The 21,524-nt window shown below is 43.9% G+C and overlaps 1 protein-coding gene across 1 annotated transcript in view; it reads left to right on the top strand.

Moving 5' to 3' along the window:
- The window catches only part of GNS (glucosamine (N-acetyl)-6-sulfatase), a 43,604-nt gene extending 22,452 nt beyond the window's left edge, over window positions 1–21,152 (top strand). Inside the window, exons 9-14 of the mRNA XM_010970512.3 lie at window positions 843–946; window positions 7,256–7,357; window positions 13,338–13,445; window positions 14,407–14,517; window positions 15,867–16,027; window positions 18,462–21,152. Of these exons, the coding sequence (XP_010968814.2) occupies window positions 843–946; window positions 7,256–7,357; window positions 13,338–13,445; window positions 14,407–14,517; window positions 15,867–16,027; window positions 18,462–18,540 (665 nt within the window). The 3' untranslated portion in view covers window positions 18,541–21,152. The remainder of the gene's footprint in view (window positions 1–842; window positions 947–7,255; window positions 7,358–13,337; window positions 13,446–14,406; window positions 14,518–15,866; window positions 16,028–18,461) is intronic.
- Window positions 21,153–21,524: the final 372 nt, after the last annotated feature.

Raw genomic sequence — 21,524 nt, 5'->3', positions numbered from 1 at the left:
TCCAAGGCTGTGCTCTGCCACCGGTTAATTGGAAAAACTGACCTTTTCCTAAATGACTCTGATTCTAGATTTAGCTGATTGCTTTAACTTGTTTATCTATATTGACCATTCCCTATGGATTGGTAGTTAGCGCTAGAGTCTTATTAGAAATTCACGTTTTCAGCAAGAATGCTTTCTTGTTGATGCTGCGGTGGACTTCCTGTGTCTTCACAGCATGATGCTGACGCCTGTGGTGTCTGGTTGCCCCACTTCAGAGATGCTAATGTTGATTGATGGCTCCTGTGGTTTCAACCGGAGCCAGTCCTCTGAACCTTTTGTGGCTAAAGTTTCCATTGATGATTATTGCTTAAAACTGTTCCCTCAGAAATTGCAAGCTTTGACTTCGTAACTCCTTCCTTTCGCCTTTATTAGCTGGAACTCCTTTGAGAATTCCCCTCGTCCTTTGGTTACCTTGAAATGCAATTTATTCAGGAAAGGCTGGGTGAATGATTTTGCTCCTTTACTTAGCAGCTTTTAGAGTAAAACCTCCTTCAACTGTGAGCAGGTGGAGTATCGTGCATAAATTATGCATTTGTGCTTCAAAACTTTCCGGCCATTCCTTTTGCTGAATTTGCCTGTGTTAGACCACGGAGTCTAGGCATTTGTTTAAAGAAGATGAGCTCATTGTTTCCTGCCTTGTAGTGATAAGAAACCCAGGCAAATTTAAGCTTTCCGTTAAAACACCACAATTAGTAGAACAAGGTTGTTTTCGTTTTTACTGTTAATTAAGTGAACAGATGCATGACTGACACTTCTGTCTTGGCTCCATCTTTTTACCCTTTGCATTTTTTTTTCTTTTTCAGGACAGTTTTCTTTGCCAATAGACAAGAGACAGCTGTATGAGTTTGACATCAAAGTTCCACTGTTGGTTCGAGGGCCTGGGGTAAAACCCAATCAGACGAGCAAGGTGGGTGCCTGAGAGGATGATGCAGTTAACAGGTAGCACTTGCTGAGAAAAGCAAGCTATACCTCCTGAGAGGAGGCTGGTTCAGTTTCTCCTTCTGCAAGAATGAAGGCTGATTGGCTTAAGATCTTGCAAGTGTATTTATAAGCCTTGCAAATAGTGATTCTTTCTTTACTCTTTTTTTTTTATTCTTTATTCTTTATTTTTTATTGAAGTATAGTTGATGTACAGTTATTATATAAGTTACAGGCATACAATATATTGATTCACAATTTTTAATTATAGTTACTTGAAAATACTGGCTATATTTCGTGTTGTACAGTACATCCTTGTAGCTTATTTTATAAGTAACAGTTCGTACCTTTTAATCCCCACCTTTATGTTGCTTCTCCCTCCTTCCTTCCTCCCCCCACTGGTATCCACTAGTTTGTTTTCTATATCTGGGAGTCTGTTTCTTTTCTGAGATAATCACTAACAGGTTTTATATTTTAGATTCCTCATACAGGTGATAACGTACAGTATTTGTCTTTGTCTGACTTATTTTACTTCTCATAATACCAATAAACTCCTGGCCACCCACCATTAACTGTATTTTCCCTCATATATGCATATTGGCATAAATATCTTTTGCTTGTCTTTTGAGAGTAGATTTTTACTTGGTCCTTGAGTGGTGGCTGTCCACCAGGATGTTCATCAGAACCACCTTCTGAAACTGAAAGGCTCGACATTCAGAAGGGTTCTGGTCGACTCAACTTGGACTGGAATAGGAGCCCTCCCTCTTCCTTTTTTTCTTAAGTTGACAAGTGATTCTGAGAGACAGCCTGGTTTGAGGCCCACAACCCTGTAGAGCAGCGCTCTTCAGGCTTTGCTGTGTGTGCACATCCCCGGGGACCTTGTTAAAAATTCAGATTCTGATTCTGCATTTCAACCTGCTCCCAGGTGTTACCAGGTGATGTCAGCTGTTGGTCTGACCTCCCTTTGAGTATGAGGCCACAGAAGGTGTGTCATCTGAGAATTTGGTTCCCATCTCTGTGGGTCTCTTCCTTATTAATATCTTTCTGCTTTACCGATTTTCTCTGCAGAGCTGTTATAAAGTACCACGTTCTTCTGTTGTCATTTCCATTTGGTCTCAGATTTGGTACCTAATACTGAGGCACTTTGTTCTTAGAGATTTTGAGTACCTTGATCCAAGACACTTTGGTCTGATGCTTGGGAGATAAGATTTGATAGGACTCTACCAGTTATGTTTTGTCTCTTCCCTGATACCAGTTTCAGTCCCAGCTCAGTGAGACAAAAGCAAGCAAGCAAATGGATCATTTAAGCTAACATTGCAAAATGGGCCAGACTTTCTGGGTATACTCAGTACTTTAATTCACTTTGGGGGTTTAATGTTTACTTCGTTTAAATGTCTGCCATTTACCTATTTCTGTTCACAGTGCTCTTAATGGAATTCTGTTAAAATTCTTTCGGGAACTTAAAATGGCTTTCATAATTGCCTTTTGAGTTTTTTTTCTCTTAAGACCCACATTCCTCAAGCCAGTCACTTCCCACTACAAATTCAGTACCCTTTAAACAGGCCTCTCATTCCAAAGCAGGTAGGTGTGTTTGAAAGGTCATTAACTCTTAACATTTTCTTGATCTTGGTGCTGGGAGCCAGTTGAGAGCGCAGGAGCAGGGCTGCTGGGGCCACATCCAGCAAGTGCGGGGACCGCTGGGGACGGAGTGAAGTGTCAGCAGCTGCCCAGGGAACAAGCCCTTCCTTTTTTCCCCCTGCGTTAACAGTTCCATTTAAATGTTAAAATCGGAAACTTCACCTTCTCTAAGCCATCTAAGTGAACCTGGTTCCTAGGAAGCCACTTCAACAATATTAACTAACATTCATTGAATGCTTAGGCTGTGACAGGTGCTAATCCAAGTGTATCACCTGTATCAACTCATGTAATCTGCACAGCCTTACGAGATTTGAAGACGCTTATCCCCATTTTACAGATGGAGGAAACTGAGGTATAGAAGTACAATGGCCCAAGATAGTGTAGCTAAGAATATCAGAGCCCTGCCTTTGAACTCGGGCAGTCTGGCTGCCAGACACTTAACCAGAGTCCACACATGTAACCATTGCACTGTAGCTCAGACAACGGTATTTATCTGCCTGTGCAAGCACAGTACACCAGCAGCCTTGGAGACCAGCAGGAGCAGTCAGGGAGGCTCAGTTCTAAACTCCCTGTGTCAAGGAGAGCGGGATGGCTGAGCTACAGTTGTCAGCTCTGAGGCACTGGGGCAGAGACCTGGGTGTGGGGGGAGTCACGCAGAGACCAGTGGGCGGGCGTGCTTACTGTGAAGGCACGGGCAGGAGAGTGAGCGCGGCTTGTTCAAGGGACAGAAGGTGGCAGTCGTACTGAGCTGCTCTCACTTGCTACATGAACCGTCTCTCTCCACTCCCTGCCTGTGTACAGCTGGCCGCTCCTGTCTGCATGCCCACGTCATGCCCCTTTGCCCTGGCTAAGTTCATTGCCCTTCAGGGTTTCAGTTTAGGGCTTCCCTCTAGGACGTCGCTACAGGCCCCCACCCCCACGTGGACTGGGTGCCTTTCCCAGGTTCCCAGCTGGCCTCACACAAGCCATCTGAGTGTCTTGTTGACTCTAGGAGTCCCCAGATGAGTGGTATTATCCAAACTTAGAATATCCACACTGGTTGACTGGATATTACCTGGTCAACCAGGTCGGAAAATTAACTGTGTTCTCAGAATCCATTTTTTTTTAAATACTTTGTTTTATTAGTTTTTTATTTTGTTTTAGGGGGAGGTAATTAGGTTTATTTATTCTTTATTTTAAAGGAGGTACTGGGTTTAATCCCAGTACCTCATGCATGCTAAGCACACACTCTACCATGAGCTATACTGCCCCCTTAGAATCCATGTTTTTGGACACTGCTGTGCTGACAGATGGCGTTGGCGAAGTATGAAGTGCCCAGCTACCATCTAACACAGTGTTGGGTGGGGGTGGTCAGCACGTGCCAGCAGCACAGTTGTCTCTGTGCACTTGTTCTGTGATGAGTCCACATGACGTGAGTGGGCATAATGGGCTGAGCTGGCAGCAGCCTGACAGCCAAAACGGGGGACGTGTGACCAGTGGGTTCAGCTTTGTATTGGCTGGTGGGGAGAAGCAGGGGCAGGTGGTATGCGTGGGTGCCAGACATTGGCTGTTGAGGTTTTCTCCTCTGGCTAGAAATTAATCTAACTTTAGATTTGGTGGTAGAAGTTCTTCAAAGGGGTTTTAAGAAATGAAAAGGTAGTAGGAAAGGGGAAATGACATAGCATGATCTGGGGGAGGGAAATGGAACTGAACTGGGAGTCAGGAAGACTGCCTATTGGCTTTAAGACTGGTTTCCCCATGTGATTTGGGAGGATACTAAGTGCACATTCTCCGATGTAACTAGGCAATGCCCTGGTTTCCTCCTTGTTAGGGAAGCTGGGGGTGAGGGGCAGGTCCAGATGAAGCATCCCAAGATGTGTGGAGTTCTCTGCTTTCACTGCTTTTCACTGAGTGGATTTGGGGTGCTCTCTGGTGTGCTTTGAAGCTTTTCTTTGAAAGCCCTACATGAATTCTTTAACATCAGGGCTTAAATGTCTGTCTGAAAACCTGGTGTATCCTCCTGGGAGCCCTTATTCTTCTGGGTAATTCTGCATCACTGTCCTTCCAGAGCTAAAAGGTCAGTAGGTTCAAGGCATGACATTCCTTGGTCTCATGCCCCAGAGTTCTCTAGGGCCTTTGATTTGATCAGAATGTCTGTATACTTACATTCCTAAGAGCATTCCCAAACTGTGAGGCTGTGATTTATGAAATAATTTACTTGGTCTTAGGGGAAGGTATAGCTCAGTGGTAGAGCGCGTGCTTAGCATGCACGAGGTACTGGGTTCAATCCCCAGTACCTCCATTAAAAAATAATAATAATAATAATTAAGTAATTTACTTGGTCTTGTCAAAGCCTTTTCTGGATCTTTAAGTGTATACTTAGGGGTAAAAGCAGTGCCATTTTCGGAACTTGAAATGCTAATATTCCTAGAAGTTGTTATGGTGATGGTTGGTCCCACAGTATCCATTCTAATTCTTGGCTGCATGAAAACCAGAGACAGGTATAATTCCCTCTTGAATTTTTCACTCATACTTGGTATCTAAGTATGCCAAGTCTCCCATCTCCTGACATTGTATGCTAATTTTGAGATGCTCCTTTTTTTTATTTAAACAAAACCCTAATAAGAAGAGAATTTGCCCATCATTTCTAGGGAAGATGTGATCACTGTAGATATCTGGGAAGAAAGAGTCCTGGGGTGATGTTTATGGTACTTGTGCCGAAGTTTAGTGACTCTTCCTTGTCCTGGATCTCACAGACCTTTCACCCCACAGAGCAAACTGCCACTAGAGGGAGCCTCCCACCCACAGCTGACAGCTCTGGAGGCAGTTCTGCTGAGACTGGCAATTCACTGTTCTCTCTTTCTGGGTTTTATTATTTTGGTGCCTTGGACATGTTAATAATACCCATGGGACTGGCTTCACTTCATTCATGTTCTGGACGTCACTGGAGATCTGTCAGCCACACTTTGGGGTTTCTTGTGGCCTTTATCTGATACTGGAGGTGGTATCTCTGCCCATCTGTCCTTTCCTGCCATGATCTCTTCCGTCATACTCACTCCTGTTGACCGTATTCCAAGCTTCTCAGTCTGCCTGGGGGACTTGAACTAGGAAAACACCCCTGACAGAAGGTCTTGTGTATCCCGAGAGAGAGAGAGAGAGAGAGAGAGAGAGAGTGAGAGTGAGAGTGTGAGAGAGTGTGAGTGAGTGTGAGTGAGTGTGAGTGAGTGTGTGTTTATCCTCAGTGACATACGGGTTGCTCTTCCTGTGAGTTGCCTGCTACGGAAGAGTACTGATGAACAGTGCTCTGAAGGTGTTTTCTTGTCTTTCTTGTCTGTACTTTTGGTTTTGTTTTGAAATTAACAATAGCAGGGTTAGTAGTTTTTGTTTTTAATCCCGGTTTGGCTTCTTCTGAGATGATCTGAGTTTTCCCAACACTTTTGAAGACTTGTTTCTTTTCAGTAAATGACAGCTTTTCCCATTACAAGCTGCTGACTTGCTTTTGGTTACTTCTCTTCCATTTGCTCATCTGTAAGATGGGGGAAATACCGCCGCCTCGGATTGTGGGGAGGGGGATTAAGCGAGGATAAGAGTTAAGCACTGGCCCAGAATAGGTGCTGGGAGACTCGTTTCCCTTCATTTCCCTAGTGGATTGTCTCTGTCACTCCAAGGCTTTTTCTAGCCTTATGACTAGACCTTCTAGACCTATGCCCTCTGCTGCAAAAGTTTGTGTGATCATTGAGCCAAAACATATACAGGATAGTCCAGATTGAGATGTTATAAGTATAAAGTACTAGATCTCAAACACTTGGTTCAAAAATTTTAAAAATAAAATCTCATCCTTTTTTTTTGTATTGCTTATGTGTTGAAATATTTTTGATATATTGGGTTAAATAAAACATTTGCAATGAATTTCACCTGTTTTTTTCCTCCATTCTCATGTGGTCACTAGACAATATTAAATTACATATGACTCCCATTCTATCCCCATTAGACCATGCTGGTTTACACACTGTATGCAGAAGGAAAAGTCCAGTAGACCAAGGAGATAAGGCGAGGTATAAACACAGGACAGTGTCTTCAGTTTCTAGAATGTTTGTTTAAAACATCTAAGTTTTGTGCTCTTTAAGGGAGCTTATGATTCATTGTTGGAGCAAGTTTTCTGAAGTCTTCAAAGCCTACTGCAAACATTTTTTAGCAGTGTTGCCACTTTGAGAAATTGTAAAAAGAACAGATATCCTCATTGGTGACAAGGATTCAACCTTTGAGCCTTTCAAAAATGTCAGGAGTCAATTTGAAGTCAAATTTTGATTGAACTGATAAAAATAATCAAGTTGGAAAATATTTTGTATAAAATAGCCCAACATTTTTCTCATCATTCATGACAGACTCAAGACAGTCCTAAAGGAATTTTGAAAAATGTTTCAATCAATAACAGTATGGGTGAAATAAACGTAACTTCCTGGGGACATGTATTATAAGCTTTATAAGGCTTTGTTTTGTATTTAAAATTGTTATAGTTGTACTTGAATATATGCAATAGTAAATCTGGGCTGTGCAAAAGGTAACTGTGCTTTTTGCCTCATGGGTGAGTTGAGGGGAAGAGAGCTCCAGTAGAAACAGAAAAGGGAAATGGGACAACTGTGTTCTAGATCGACTGATTGTCTCTTCCTCTCTCTCCTAGATGCTCGTTGCCAACATTGACTTGGGTCCTACTATTTTGGACATCGCTGGCTATAGCCTGAATAAAACACAGATGGATGGGATGTCTTTATTGCCCATTTTGGTGAGTATAAAGCCCTCAAGCAGGCCTGAGCCAAGACTGAAATAAATTCAGGTTGTATAAATGTAGGCTTAAATCTTAAAAAACTACTAAATTTGGGGAACAGAAAATAGAACTTTTCTCTAATCTGTAGTGGGAAGGAATTTCCTAAAAAAAGAAGAAGAAAAAAAAAAAAAAAAGACCAGACACATAAAAGCAGAGTTCTATATCCTCTCTTTTTCCCTTCTTCCCCCCAAAAGCTCCATCATAAACAAAATTAAGACTAGTGACCAGTTGGGAAAATATTTGCAGCATGTATCAAAAAGGGTAATTAGTCCGGATAGATGAGTTCTTAGCACAGATTAATATCCTGGTATAAAAAGGGGCAAAAGAAGTGGCTGCTCAACTGCCAGAGGAATTAGAAACGGCCAACGTCGATGCAGAAAGATTGCTTCAGTGCTGATCAAAGAAAGGCCTAGGTGGCTGCCTCCTGCCTTCTGAGGCAGCCCGCGCTCTGTCTACGGAGTGTGTATCTCCCTGAATAAATCTACTTTTACTCTTTTAAAAAAAAAAAAAAAAAGGCTTAACTGAAGGAGGCCTTTATTGCCTGTACAACAGGGGAGATTAAAAAGATTAATACTGAGTATTTACAGAAGTCTGAGAAAATGAAAGCCTCTCAGCCAGTTCATTGAATTGTAATCAGTATAAGCTGTCAGTAGGCTAACTTCAGACTGTGAAGACTCATCACTTCAGAATACACACGTCAAGCAGTTCCATCTGAGAATTTGTTTTAAGAGAACAAAATTCATTCAGGAAATACTTGAGTACCTACTGGGCCTGGCACTGCACAGAGCTAAGTGTAAAAACTGTACGTGATGTATTAATACAAGAAAACTGAAAACCTAAATACCCAGTAGGGAACTGGTTAGACTGTGGCACAATTAAACAGTAGACGATTGAACCAACACTAACGTAGATCTGTGTGCATGGACTTGGGAAGATGCTTACCCACATACTGTAGGGAGAGAAGGAGGTTTCAAAACAGCGTCTCTTCCCTGTTAAAAATGCACGTAAACATGTTAAAGCATAGAGAAGTTTGCAAGGATCAATGCTAGAATGTTCTAGCCATTTATTACTCATTATAGGTAACTCTTCCTCTTTGATTTGTCTGAATCTGTCACAGTTTGTTATTAGGTGATATGATTCATACAAGAGAATATGTGTAACTCACAAAAGTTATGGAACGCAAGAAATACCCATGAGCCTGTCATTCCATGTAAGAACTGAAATATTCCCCATCCTGGTGCATTTTCCTATATGCTCCCTTCCCATCCCATCCCATCCCTGCCCCGCCCCGTAGGAGTGATCACTTTTCTGAATTTCCTAGTTGTTGTTCTCTGGCTTTTATTTTTTAGTAATTATCATGTACATATCCCTAAACAACATACCTGTCTTGGGGTGGGGAGATCCTGTCTTGTTTTGAACTCTGAAAATGACATCTTACTGGTTGTAATCAGGACTTTTTTCAACTCAGCATTATTTCCAAATTGATCCAGTTTGTTCACAGATACCGAATATTCCATTGTAAGAATGAGCGCATCACTCCTTAATTATCTGTTCTCTTATCAGTCAGTGGACATTTGTGGTGTTCTGGCTTGTCTTAGGAACAGTGCTGCTGTAGCATTCCTATTCATGTTTCCCAGTGGGCATGTGTGCACGCACCAAGGTTACAGCAACCTTGCATATTCATTCCTACAGATGGTACCACATTACTGTACCAAACTGTCATCAGTTTCCATTCCCACTAGCGATGTATGAGAATTCCCTTTGCTCTATGTGAAACTGTCAGACAACTTAATTTTTGTTAATCTAGCAGGTGAAAAAGACCAAAATTATATTTGGTCCTACTGTGCGTTTCTTTATTAATGAGATGAATCATTTTCCAACAGCTTAATTCACTTACTGTACAATTCACTAATTTAAAGTTTAGAGATCACTAGTTGTTGATATATTCAGGGTTGTACAACCAACTACACCATAATCTAATTTCAGAACATTTTCATCACCCCAAAAAGAAACCCCCAAATACATTAGCAGTCACTCCCCAAGTACTCCCCCTCCCAGCGCCAGGCAGGCACTAATCTACTTTCCATCTCTGTAGATGTGTCTATTGTGGACATCCTCTATAAGTAGAATCATACAGTATGTGGCCTGTTGTGACGCTGAAAACACTGAGCATGTTTTCAAGGGTCATCCCCACTGTAACATGTATCAGTACTTCATTCCTTTTTATTACTGAGTAATATTCCAGTATATGGATATGTCACATTTATTTATCCATTCATCAGTTGATAGACATTTGAGTTGTTTCCCCTTTTTGACTATTATGAATAATGCTACTGTGAACATTTGTGTATAAATTTTTGTCTTCCATTCTCTTGAGTATATACCTAGGACTAGAATTGCTGGGTCATGTGAAGATTGCATATTTAACCTTTTAAGGAACTGCCCGTCTGTTTCTAAAGTGACCACACCATGTTACGTATTCCCACCATCAGTGCAAGAGAAGGTTCCAGCTTCTGCACATCCTTGCCAACACTTGTTATCTGTCTTCTTATTGTATCTTAGTAGGTGTGACTGGTACTCATTGTGGTTTTGATTTGCTTTTTCTGTAATGACTAACCATGCTGAACATCTTGTCATGTGTTTCTTGGACATCTGTATATCTTCTTGGGAGAAATGTCTGTTCAGATCCTTTGCCTTTTTTTTTTTAAGTTTTAATTATTATAAGTATGATTTCTTGAAATATCTTCTTTTAGGGGGAGTAAATTAGGTTTACTTATTTTAGTGGAGCTACTGGGGATTGAACCCACAACCTTGTGTGCTAAGCACGCACTCTACCACTGTGCTATACCCGCCTCCTGCACATTTTTAAAAATTGAGTTTTTGATCAGCGAATCATCTTTCACTTACACCTTTTGTGTTTCTTTCCTTGTGAAGTGCCTCTTTTTGCCCATCATCTTCCTGTTTATGACTTGTCTTTTCCCTACATTGAGATGTGAGAACACAGGAACTGAATGTATAAATAGGTTAGCGTTCTTTGTATCTTATTTATAAAAATGCTTCTGAATCCTGAGATCAGAAAACAATTCTCCCAAACATTCTTCTAAAAGTTTTATAGTTCTGCCTCTTACATTCAAGTGCTTGATGTGTCTAGAATTGGTTTTCTTGCATGGTAGGAGTCAGGAATCCAATTTTTCTTTTTTTTTTTCCCCTGTATAAATACTTAATTGTCTTTTTTGATCCACAGATCTATCTTGTTATAAAACTGCATAATTCTTTGCAGGGGCACACCTCTCTCATTGTTCTTACAGACATCCTGCCACTTCTCTTTTGTATAAACTTCATTTTTCTTTTCTTTCTTTTTTTTTAACTGGAAGTACTGGGAATTGAACCCAAGACCTCATACCCACTAAGCATGCTCTTTACCACTGAGCTATTTCCCTCCCACCATGTAGAGTTTTAAAACAGCTTTTCAGATTGCCTAAAAATTCATCTTGGGCTTTTGGCTAGAACTACACTGATATCTACAGATCCAATAGAGGGAAATTTACATCATTTAACTCTCTCCATATATATCTTACACTGTGTGCCTTAATTACTTCTAATTAGGGGAAAAAACTTCACTGTAGGGGTAGAATCACTGTGCTATTTATAGTTAATTTTTCTGCACGGTTTTGTAAATGACACTTAGGAGTTGGCTCTTTTCCTCAGTCCTGTTTTGTTTTGGAGGTTGGTCTAGTGAAACTTCTGATGTATCAGGGTTGCTGAGCATTTCCTGACTGTCTTGCCTCTAGTCTGCCCTGATACAGCGGCTGCTAGCCACGTGTGGCTATTTAAATGAACCAGAACAAAGTGAAAAATTCAGATCCTCAGTAGCACTAGCCACGTAGCAAGTACTCCAAAGCCATTGTGTTGAACGGCGCAGTTAGAGAACAGTTCAGTCAGAAAGTGCTGTTGAATAGCGCTGCTGTAGAGCAGGGGGCGGCAAACCCCTGTGGCCAGTCTAGCCCAGGCTCAGTGTTTGTACATCATTGTGTCACAGCACAGCCATGCTCATCCCTGTATGTCTGGGCCTGCGTTCCTGCTACAACAGCGGGCGGAACTGAGTAAGCTGCAACAGAGACTGCAGTCGCAGACCCTAAACACTGTCTGGCCTTTGGCAGAAAAAATGCAATGATCCCTTCCAACCGTTAGTCTCAAACTTGGCTGCACATTCGTATCACCTGGGAAACTAAAATACAGCCCCAGGGAGTCTGATTAATTGGCATGCGAGGTGACCTGGCCCCCTGGGATTTTCAGAGCACCCCCAGTGATTTTAATATGGTGATTTTAATATGCAGCCACGTTGGAGACCGCTGCCCTAGACTTCCCAGATGCTCGTCTCCTCTGCGTACTTTGACATTCAAGTGTGGGGTTTTGAGGTTGACTCAAGTCTGACAGATAAGCTCTTGCCCTGACTCCCTGCTTCCAGGGCTCGGAGTTGGCAGAGTGGGAACATAGACGGGAGTTGGTGGCTTCGGAGGTCTCCCAGGACTTAGGGTTTCTGAGACCTTCATCTGCTCAGGATTGTTTGGGTTTCATCATAGAGCAGTGGTTCAGAAATAACATTCCTCTCTGACTCTCCTTTATCAGGCAGCTGTGTCATTCCACGGTCTTGTGCAGGTGATCACCCGTTCCCCCGCTGTGGGCCCCAAGTTAAGCAGGCCCACTCCAGTTCCGGAGCAGTGGTTCTCAAACTAGCGTCCCTTAGCAGTGACTTGGGGGGTTCGTTAAAATGCGGATCGCTCCCCACCAGCAGTGGGGGTTGTTATAACAAGTTCCCCCGCTGATGCTGCTGGGGAGGGGCCCCGCTTTGAGCACTGCTGTTTTAGAGCAGTGCTTCTCAAATTTTACTGTGCATGTGAGTCACTAGAGGGTCTTATTAAAATGCAGACTGTGGCCCATGAAGGCTGAAGTAGGGCCTGAGATTGTGCATTTCTGACAAGCCCCCAGGTGTTGCTGGTAGACCACAAACCAGACTTCGGGTGTAGACCATTTTTAGAGCTCCTCCCACCTGGCCTCCCTACCTCCATGTCTTCACCCCATCTCTAGATTCTGCTGCTGGGCTGATTTTTCAAAAGCACAGCCTTAATTACATTACTTCCCTGCTCAAAAACCTCCCATTGCTTCCTGTCACCTGCTGTTCTTTATAGAACCAGCGGGCAGCCTGCTGTCAGGGCCTTTTCCTGCCTCTCCACCCTGCCTTGGCACTGCCACTTGGTCTGAAAGCTGGAGATGGGGAACCCATACCACCAGGCATTCTGCTTCCATCCTGTGCTCGTGTTGTTCTTTTGATACCAAACGACCTTTTACTCCCAGGTCCTTCCCCTTTTCACTATTTGTGTGCCTGTCTTAAACTTGCCCATTTCAAATGCTGCCAGTTCCCTTCTCCTGCTCCACTAATGTGCAGTGAAAATTAAAAGTGTTCATATTTGTGTGATATCTTCATTCTGATCATCAAGAAGTACTTTGAACCTGCTACAGTCCCGAGCACACCAGTCCTGTTTAACTTCTCAGTAGGAGCTTAGAACAGCTCTTACAGAGTTTATCAACTACCGTTTATTCTGATCTGAACTTGGAGCACCTTGCACTGTGACTTTGAGTCTCACTTCGCTGCTTGGTTGCTCTCCATTCCTGACCTGCTTTATGGAAGGAGTCTTGGGAAGTAACTGTCAAATGCTCAAAGCGTTTGAGCTCACTTGTGAGGGGGTCTATAGAAACCAAACACGACCCTCGGTAGCCATCATGTGCCTCCCTTTTAGTCATTCCCTGTAGTTACTGAACGAACAGTCCAATTTTGTTTTGACTCCCGATTCCTCTTTAGCAGTAGAATGAATAACTTTGTGATCCTGATCCTTACCAGTCTGCACCTCACAGAAACCACTTTTGCTCTTCTTCCTAGACAGGAGCCAGGAACCTGACTTGGCGATCAGACGTCCTGGTGGAATATCAAGGAGAAGGCCGTAACGTCACGGACCCAACGTGTCCTTCCCTGAGTCCTGGAGTGTCTGTGAGTAACACCGGAGTGGGCTTACCAGCCTCCTCACTGACAGCACAGCAGGGCTTAGATGTGCCAGGTGCTGAAACCCTTAATCTGAATCCTGTTCCTGTCACTTGACTTTGTCACTTGATTATAGGAGATTAGGAGATGGACAGAGGTAAACTCGATAATCCTGAAAATGATACTGCCAGCCTGTTGTTAGAATGTGCACTTCAGAATCTTCCAGTCTTCGTAACAGGGGCACATATCTGCCCATCTCCTAACCTTGTCAGTACCCCTTTCTGTTTTCCTACCCGTCTTAGCCGTGGTACCATTTTTTAATGGGGATGTTATCAGTGGCTTCCAGCAGAGACGGGGCCCCAGCCTGTAATTGTGCCACCGCTTGTGTCTTTCACTGGTGGCAGCCAGGCTGGTCCTAGAGGTGGTAATAGTGACATTAGCCTCTCTTTAGAGAATGGGAAATAGGAGTCAGCTTCAGAGAGAACCCTAACACCAAAGTGTTCCAACGTAGTAAAGACATGATGAAATATGTTGTCCTGTTTGCTGATAAGAACACTCGTAAGTAATTGGAAATGATTCCACAAAGCTCATTTTAGCCTCTTTTCTCCCATCCTTTAGGATGACAGATCCTAGTATAACTTAGTCGTGATTCATCTGAGTATTGATTTCTTCTCTTTACCACCACACACGTTTTAGAGGTGCTCATCACAACCAGCTCTGGTCAGGAGATGAGCAGGCAGGGATGGCAACAGTCTACAAACAGAGCCACCACACCCCGTGTTCCTTCATTGAATTAGCCATCAGCAGGGGACAGAGCCTCACGTCTAACTTCAGTTACTTCTGTGTGGAAGGTTTCCTCACTTCTGTCCAGTCGTATATCTGTCTGGAGCCAACCTGGTTGCCCCTGTAAGCAAGTTGTTTGTTCCTATAGAATAACAATCTTCGTTTAACTTTTTTAATGTCCCTCCAGCAATGTTTCCCAGACTGCGTATGCGAAGATGCATACAACAATACGTATGCCTGCGTGAGGACCATGTCAGAACTGTGGAATCTGCAGTATTGTGAGTTCGATGACCAGGAGGTAAGAGGGCCTGCTGCCTCCTCCACCCTTGTGTCTGGGGCCAGGGCTGTGGTGGCTGGAGAGCAATTCCCAGGATGCTCCCCGGGAAGATGTGTTTCCTACCGGTACTTCCACTTGGGTTCCCCTCAGTTAAGGAACCGGAATTCCACGAGGCCAGACTTCTCTGACCTTTCTCACGGTGGTTTCCATCACTCCCAGCACTGCCCACACACACTTTAAGTGCACACAGTTGACTTTTTCGGAATGCTGCACGCCTGGTCTGTTTGCTTCCCTGATAGTTTGGGGTGAGGGTAAGACATCTCAATTTCTGTGGAGAGGAACGGAGTTGGGGCCTTTCCTAGAAAGCTTACTGGCCACCAGCTTGTTCAGACCTTCTGCCCCTACCACCGCAGAGTCCAGTGCTGGTGCAGTACATGAGCAGTGGAGGGTCAGAGGTGGCAGCCTTGGAGGAAGGTGGCTTTTAGCCAGCCCAGATCAGTGTGGATTATCTGCAGGATTACAGGGACCCCAGCCGTCCTGATTTCCTACTGTTTATCAGTGAGCGCCTGCCCACCCCATCTGGCAACCCACATTTTGCCACGTGGAGCCAGTGCTTATAGTGTTTCTCAGAAATTGATTTGCTCACTATTTGTAGCTCGTATGCACTTGGGACAACAAAGGAGAGCTTCCCTCAGACTCATGTCCTTCCCCTTTGTTACTGATAGTCTGAGGGAAGCCACTTAGAGCCCTGACAGCCAGAATTTACCTACATCTTCTTAGCCTATCCTTAACTCCGGCTTGGAGAACAAGGTACAGACTGGGGGGAGCACAGTGATATTAGCCATGTCTAATGTTAGAAATACTGTATTCTTCCTCAGTTGGAGTTGTACCTCCAAAACCGGTTTTTAAAATAGGAGAACTCAACATTTTTATAACACAGGTTAGAGTACTTTCATATCTATTCTCAGTTGAGGTAAAAATAAGACTTCAAATGTCAGCTGTCACCCAGTAGTAACCTTATTACTAAGTCTAGTTTCTGAGCCCTTGTCATGAGACAGTCCTGCCTTCCGTTAATTACGGAAGGTCATGTGAGTTTCTTCCCTTCTCCCCTCCTGACTCTGCCTGAAGGCACAGGGACGCTGGGTCCCCTTTCCAGCATGGGCCATAGACCTGAAGCAATTTAACCCCCAGAACAGATGCTCCATTGTCTGCTGTATACCCTTGGGCTCCTTGAGAGTCTTGAGACCGGATGATATTCTCGTGGCCCTGGGTTTTATCTGCTTCCTCCCTTCCCATTTAGCAATAACTCACAGGAGGAGTATTTCTTCAGGCGTAACCCTTGCTCCCCTCCCTCCTCTCATCTCCTGTAGGTGTTCGTAGAAGTCTACAACCTGACTGCAGACCCACACCAAATCAACAACATTGCCAAGAGTATAGACCCCGAGCTTTTGGGAAAGATGAACTATCGGCTGATGATGTTACAGTCCTGTTCTGGGCCGACCTGCCGCACTCCAGGGGTTTTTGACCCTGGGTAAGTGTCTTCTTCAGTGACTGCCCAGCTTTCTCCAGCATTCCTGCTGTTCTTGAAGGCCAAGGCTACCTCTTAGGTCTTCCTCGCTCTGAGCTGAGCTCTGTTCTACTCATTTCTCCTGGTTCTGCTTCTCAAGGGGGTACTGTGTCTTAGTGCTGCAGCCTGTTGTGCTGGGAAAGTGTGAGCTGCTGGAAACTCCTGCTCTCCCCCGCCAGCTGGTGCCTTAGCTGGAGGGCAGCCCTGCTCCCCACCACGTGGGGCTCCTCCTTCCCCCTTTCCTGTGGTGCCACTCGATTCACTGGTGACACCTGGGGCTTCTTTAGAGTAAGCTGACCAAGAGTTACTCTGCTTCCTAGCACTTCTGAGAGCATATGCCTTCATTTCTCAGAAACCCCAGTTATAGAAATGTGAGTACTTGCCAGTAAATCTAATAAGTACACAAATGAAATAGAAATAGATGAAGGTAGGAAAGATGTTTAACTATCACCTACCAAGTCAGCCTTTTTCCTCCCACTCTCCTTCCTCTTACAACAGTAACTTTTCCCCAGTAACATGGGTCTCAGCACCCCACGTGCTTGAGCAGCCTATGGCAAGAAGCCTATCATTTTTTGCTTTAAGATGATAAAAGGCAAACTTTCATTGAGAAAGGATTATTTCAGTTCTTACACTGATTGTAGGAGAGGAAGAACGATGTCCTAAGCTGATGGAAAGTAGTAAGTTGATTATGTAGCCACCTTTGTGTGAGGTGGTGTATCTTCAGTCCAAATGAGAGAAGAGTATATGGTGAACGAGTAGAGACACTGGGTTGTAGGCTATGTATTAAAGAAAGGGAGCACTGTTGCTTTCACCTAGTATATACAGAGCCAAAAAGACACGGAGGCCAGCAACTTAAATGTTGTCTTTGTATTGTTACTTAGCTTATCATAATTTTATTTATCACTTAAGCTAACTTTTACATGGGATGATCCTGATAATGCATAATTAGTCATTGATCAAGCATCCTAACCACCCAGCTTTGATCTTTCCCTCCAAGTTAGTGAAATGGACCCTCCCTTGGTGCCAGTTCCTTGAACTAGGAAGTTCGTTCTGTAAGGTAAACCTCAAGACTTCTAGTCGGCACGTGCTGATTTTGCAGCAGCCGCTTTGCTCAGAATGTTTTACGAAACCAAAAAAGATGTCTAAAGCAGGTCTCTGGCTGCCTCTCGGAACTTAAAGCCAACCTCTAACTAAGTCTTGCATGGAAGGTCATGAGACCTGGACATCGTGGACGGTGATGTTGGGCCAGAGCAGGGCAGATGCCGTGGCCCCCTTCAGTGTTAGGAGGACTCCACCTTAGAGTTCCCATGCGGCCCTTAGAGCCCAAACAGGTACATTTCCAGTGAGGAAATAGAGCTTGGCATTGGAATGGAACTGACACAGAAGCTCTGACTTCTGGGCAAGCTTTGTTTTTTAAACTATAGCTATGTTGCTCACATTCTGGAAGCTTGTCATTAAGATTCTAGAGGCTGGCTTTACTCGTTAGCCTGAGCTGTTTAAACTCTACCTTAGTTTCTTTTAAATGCCTTAACCATAGCTTATTCTTTCCTACCATTCAGGCCTATAGACCCTTCTAGGATGGGGGCCCACTCCCACCACTACCCGTCAGGACGCAACACACACGTTCCCTTCCGTGTTGCCTGGGGCTGCTCTTGCACTTGAGCAGCAAAGTTGAGTAGTTGGCACAGAGACTGTGGCCCACAAACCCTAAAATACTTATCATCGGGCCCCTTTAAAAAAAAGTTGGCCGAACCCTGCTCTAAAATAATGCCCAGAGTTAGTCTGTCCTACAGGATAGCAGATAAAACTAAAAGACAGTGTTATTTCCAGACTGCAGACGTGAAAGCTGCAGCCAGTGTGTGTTCTTTATGTCTGCCAGGTCTCACCTCCAGCCACCATTTGGCATTGACTCGAACTTCCTTTCAAGCGGTAAAGTGATTTCATGTGCCAGACGCTTTACGTGAATTGCCCCTCTGTTTCAGTGGTGGCCAGAGGTCGGTGACTCCCCTCAATTCATGAGCCAGGTTCAGGCTCCTATTGGAGATGCACTCACCTCCCAGGCTGTGTGTCCAGATGTGAAAGATGGCAGGGCTCCCAGCAAAGTCTAGGCCGCTCCATACTCTAGGGATCGCTCCCCCCACCAAAATGTTCAAACATTGCCTCCTCGCAACGCCTTCTGTTTGTTCTCCTCTCACTTTTACTGTTACTTTGTGCTCGCTGCCTTGTGATGGAAATGCTCTTACTTACTACGTACTGTGCTTTGTACTAGATTCCCTTCTGGTGATTTAATTGTTCCTGCTGCATCCCTTCCTGCCATCCTTTCCAGTGTATATTCTGACTGAATACTCAAGGGCTAACGAGAGTTAATGCGATACCTTTTTTTTGCCACTGTCCCCAGATACAGGTTTGACCCTCGTCTCATGTTCAACCACCATGGCAGTGTCAGGACTCGAAGGTTTTCAAAACATCTTCTGTAGCACCTCGGCGGTTGGATCCCCGCACGCCTCTTTCTGATGAAGTGATTGTAGTAGGTGTCTTTAGCTAGTCCTCAAGACCACACCTGGAAGGGTTCCTGGGCTGGCTTCAAGTCCTGTTCAAAAAAGCAACCCAATCAATCAGCTGACGTCCTTGTGCAATGTGTTAAACTGTGAACTCTGCCCGTGTGTCAGGAGTGGCTGTCCCTGGTCCCTTCATTCAGCTGATGACAATACTCCCGGGGTCTTTGTTCTCACCAAACCCTTTCGGTCCTGGGGCCACAGTTCCTGATTATATTCCCCATGTGGTCAAAGTCTGAATCTGTAAACCCATTCAGATACATAGCAATGCTTGGGGTGGGGGTGGGGGGATGTTTTTGGTAAACAGCTTGACCTGAATTCAAAGGACTTGCATCACATTCCAGATTGAGCACTTCACTATCAAAAATACTGATATCACATGGCTTGAAGACTAACCACCAGAGCAGAACTGTCTAAGTACCATCATTTTGAGTAGAAATACACTGTTCATAATATCCATCACAATGTGATAAGGTCAGAAATTCAAAACACATCAACCAAGCTCTGTTCATTTTTTTAGGAATTCTGGGCTGGTGCTGCAATGAAGCAGGACAGTGGGAAGCTTTTGGTAAAGGCTGATTCCAGGTAGTTATTGAAAGTGATGGACCTCTGCTTTGCGGTGGCTGCTAACCACGTGGAGTGTCAGTTAGCGCCAGGGGTAGCTAGGGAGTGTCTCTCCTGGACTAAAGTGGGTGAAGTACTTCAGCAGAGAACTTCAAGGGTTGGTGAAGGTTGTTTTCTGAGGGCCTTCTGTAGGTAGGGCTCTCGGGGTGACAGGTGGAAGGGCTGTAAACTGGGCTAGACTAAGTGCCTGCCCAGCAGGGACCCTGGGTTTCAGTCCCACGGGTGAAGCTGGCAGACTTTCCATTTTGCAAACGTTCTTTTCACTTGTTAAAAGGTAAAAATTTTTTAGGGTTGATGCGAAGTACCAACTGCTTACCTTCTTCCCTTTAAGATAACTTCTTCCTGAGTTTCTTGTGTGACTGGGGCCTCATTCACTACTCCTCTGTGAAAACCAGATCTTCTTGAGGTTTCCTGCATAGAACTGCATTTTTGTTTCTGGGCTCAAAGACCAAGGCCGTTTCCACTGTTTTCTTCACAAGAACGCTAACCGTAGGGGAGGAGGAAGAACTGCGCTTTATAACCTGTTCAACTCAGGCAATAGCGATTTTAGCTTTATTTAAGGTCCCAGGTTGAGCTTTAAGCACTTTGTAAGACATGGCCATAGGTCACTTTTCTTCAGAATTCCAAATTGCCACATTGGGTTAATAGCCATTGGGTTTATTCCTTTACCTCACAGTCCCAGTAACTGTGGTGGTAGTTAGAGGTCAAATGGGCAAGTGAAATGAATACCTCTGCTGTGAACGTTTTAGGAAAAGACATTCTAACAATTTTGTAACTAAAAGCAAACTGCAGTGTTGAATGTGGGGATCGGCATTATTTCTACACTTTGATTCTTAACAGTAATCAGTCAGCTTCCACATGAATGAAAGTTGACCATAGTTGTTCCTGAATAAAAAGAAAACTCGTACCAGGTCTTGTACTGTGATGTCATATTGTTGTTTTATGCTAGTTCCTGGAAACAGATGGAGTCGAGTCATAAAAGTGACACAGGTGAGCTGCCAGCAGATTCCAGTCACACTGCTTACCTGCAGCTGGCTTCTGTTTGGGTGCGGGATGCAGTGAAGCCCTCTTTTTGTACCTCTAATTTTTGAATGATCCCTAATTTGACTTTTTCTCTTGGACTAATTTCATTCTGGATCTAGGCTAAACTCATCTTTCATAAAGAGGCCTCGGTTTATAGACTAGCAGCCCACAAGATGCACTGAATTTCTCAGGATGGTGTGTACAAGTCCCCACTGCTGCAGGAGGCATGCCTTGCTTTTCTCCTGTGTACTGATGAGCATTTTGGTTATTCTCCCTTTTGAGACAGGGTCCCTATCTGTTGGTGCCCTTCAGAATAGATAGAAAACTGTAACCATTAGGAATGAACAGAGGCCTTGGGGATGAATAGAGATTTTTGCCTTATTAAGATTTCCTGTCAAAAGCTCTCTCAAATAGTTACATTTCCTACAATTACAAAGTAGGGAATGCCTTTGAGCATCTTTGAATTTGACCAATGGTGCTGTTGCAAAATACATTTTAATTGACTATACTAGGGTTTTTGTACAAAATAGTCATGATAGCCAGGGAAGATTATACCTTAATCTGTGAGAACTGTTCGTAAGTTTAAGTGTGTAAGGAATAGTTTTAACGAAAGAAGATATATTGTCCTAGGATCCTTACTAAGAGCAAGCAGAGGGTATTTAAACTGATCTACCAGTGGAACTAGGTGGGAATATCTGGATCTTTAGTTTCATCACCACTTAGGTCCCACTGAGTGTTGTGAATTCCTGTGGTCGCATCATCTGTTCCGAGAAGCGATTCTGCCCTGGCTCTGTGTCATCTCACTCATTGACTTAGAAAGTGCCCTTCAAAGGACCCTGTTCACTGCTGCACTTTTCAATGAATTAAAATTTATTTCTGTTCTCGTGGGAATGTGTCCTTTGTTTTAGTCCACAAGTAGTAAAATTCTGACAAGATGCTTTTTGGTTTTCCCCTTTATACTGTTTAATGTTTTAATCACTCACTAGCACTGCAGATCTCGGGCCATTTGCTCATTGGGTACCACAGTGTCTGCCTGGAAAGCTCCTGTACACATGGTCCCTGCTGGTCCCTGCTGATCCCTGAATGAGCACCACGAAGAAAATCCTTCCTGATAAATATTTTATGTTTACAGTTTGGAGAAAAAAAAATCTTACCTTGGCCAGCTTTAAATTAGATCAGGTAAGCTCACCTGCAAAGGTGCCTTTCCTTGATGACCACTCATGCGATCCACTGCCCTAAGTGAGAAATGAATTCATACT

Source organism: Camelus bactrianus, chromosome 12 (genome assembly GCF_048773025.1).
Source record: "Camelus bactrianus isolate YW-2024 breed Bactrian camel chromosome 12, ASM4877302v1, whole genome shotgun sequence".
NCBI lineage: Eukaryota > Metazoa > Chordata > Mammalia > Artiodactyla > Camelidae > Camelus > Camelus bactrianus.
This window is presented reverse-complemented; position numbering and strand designations above follow the sequence as displayed.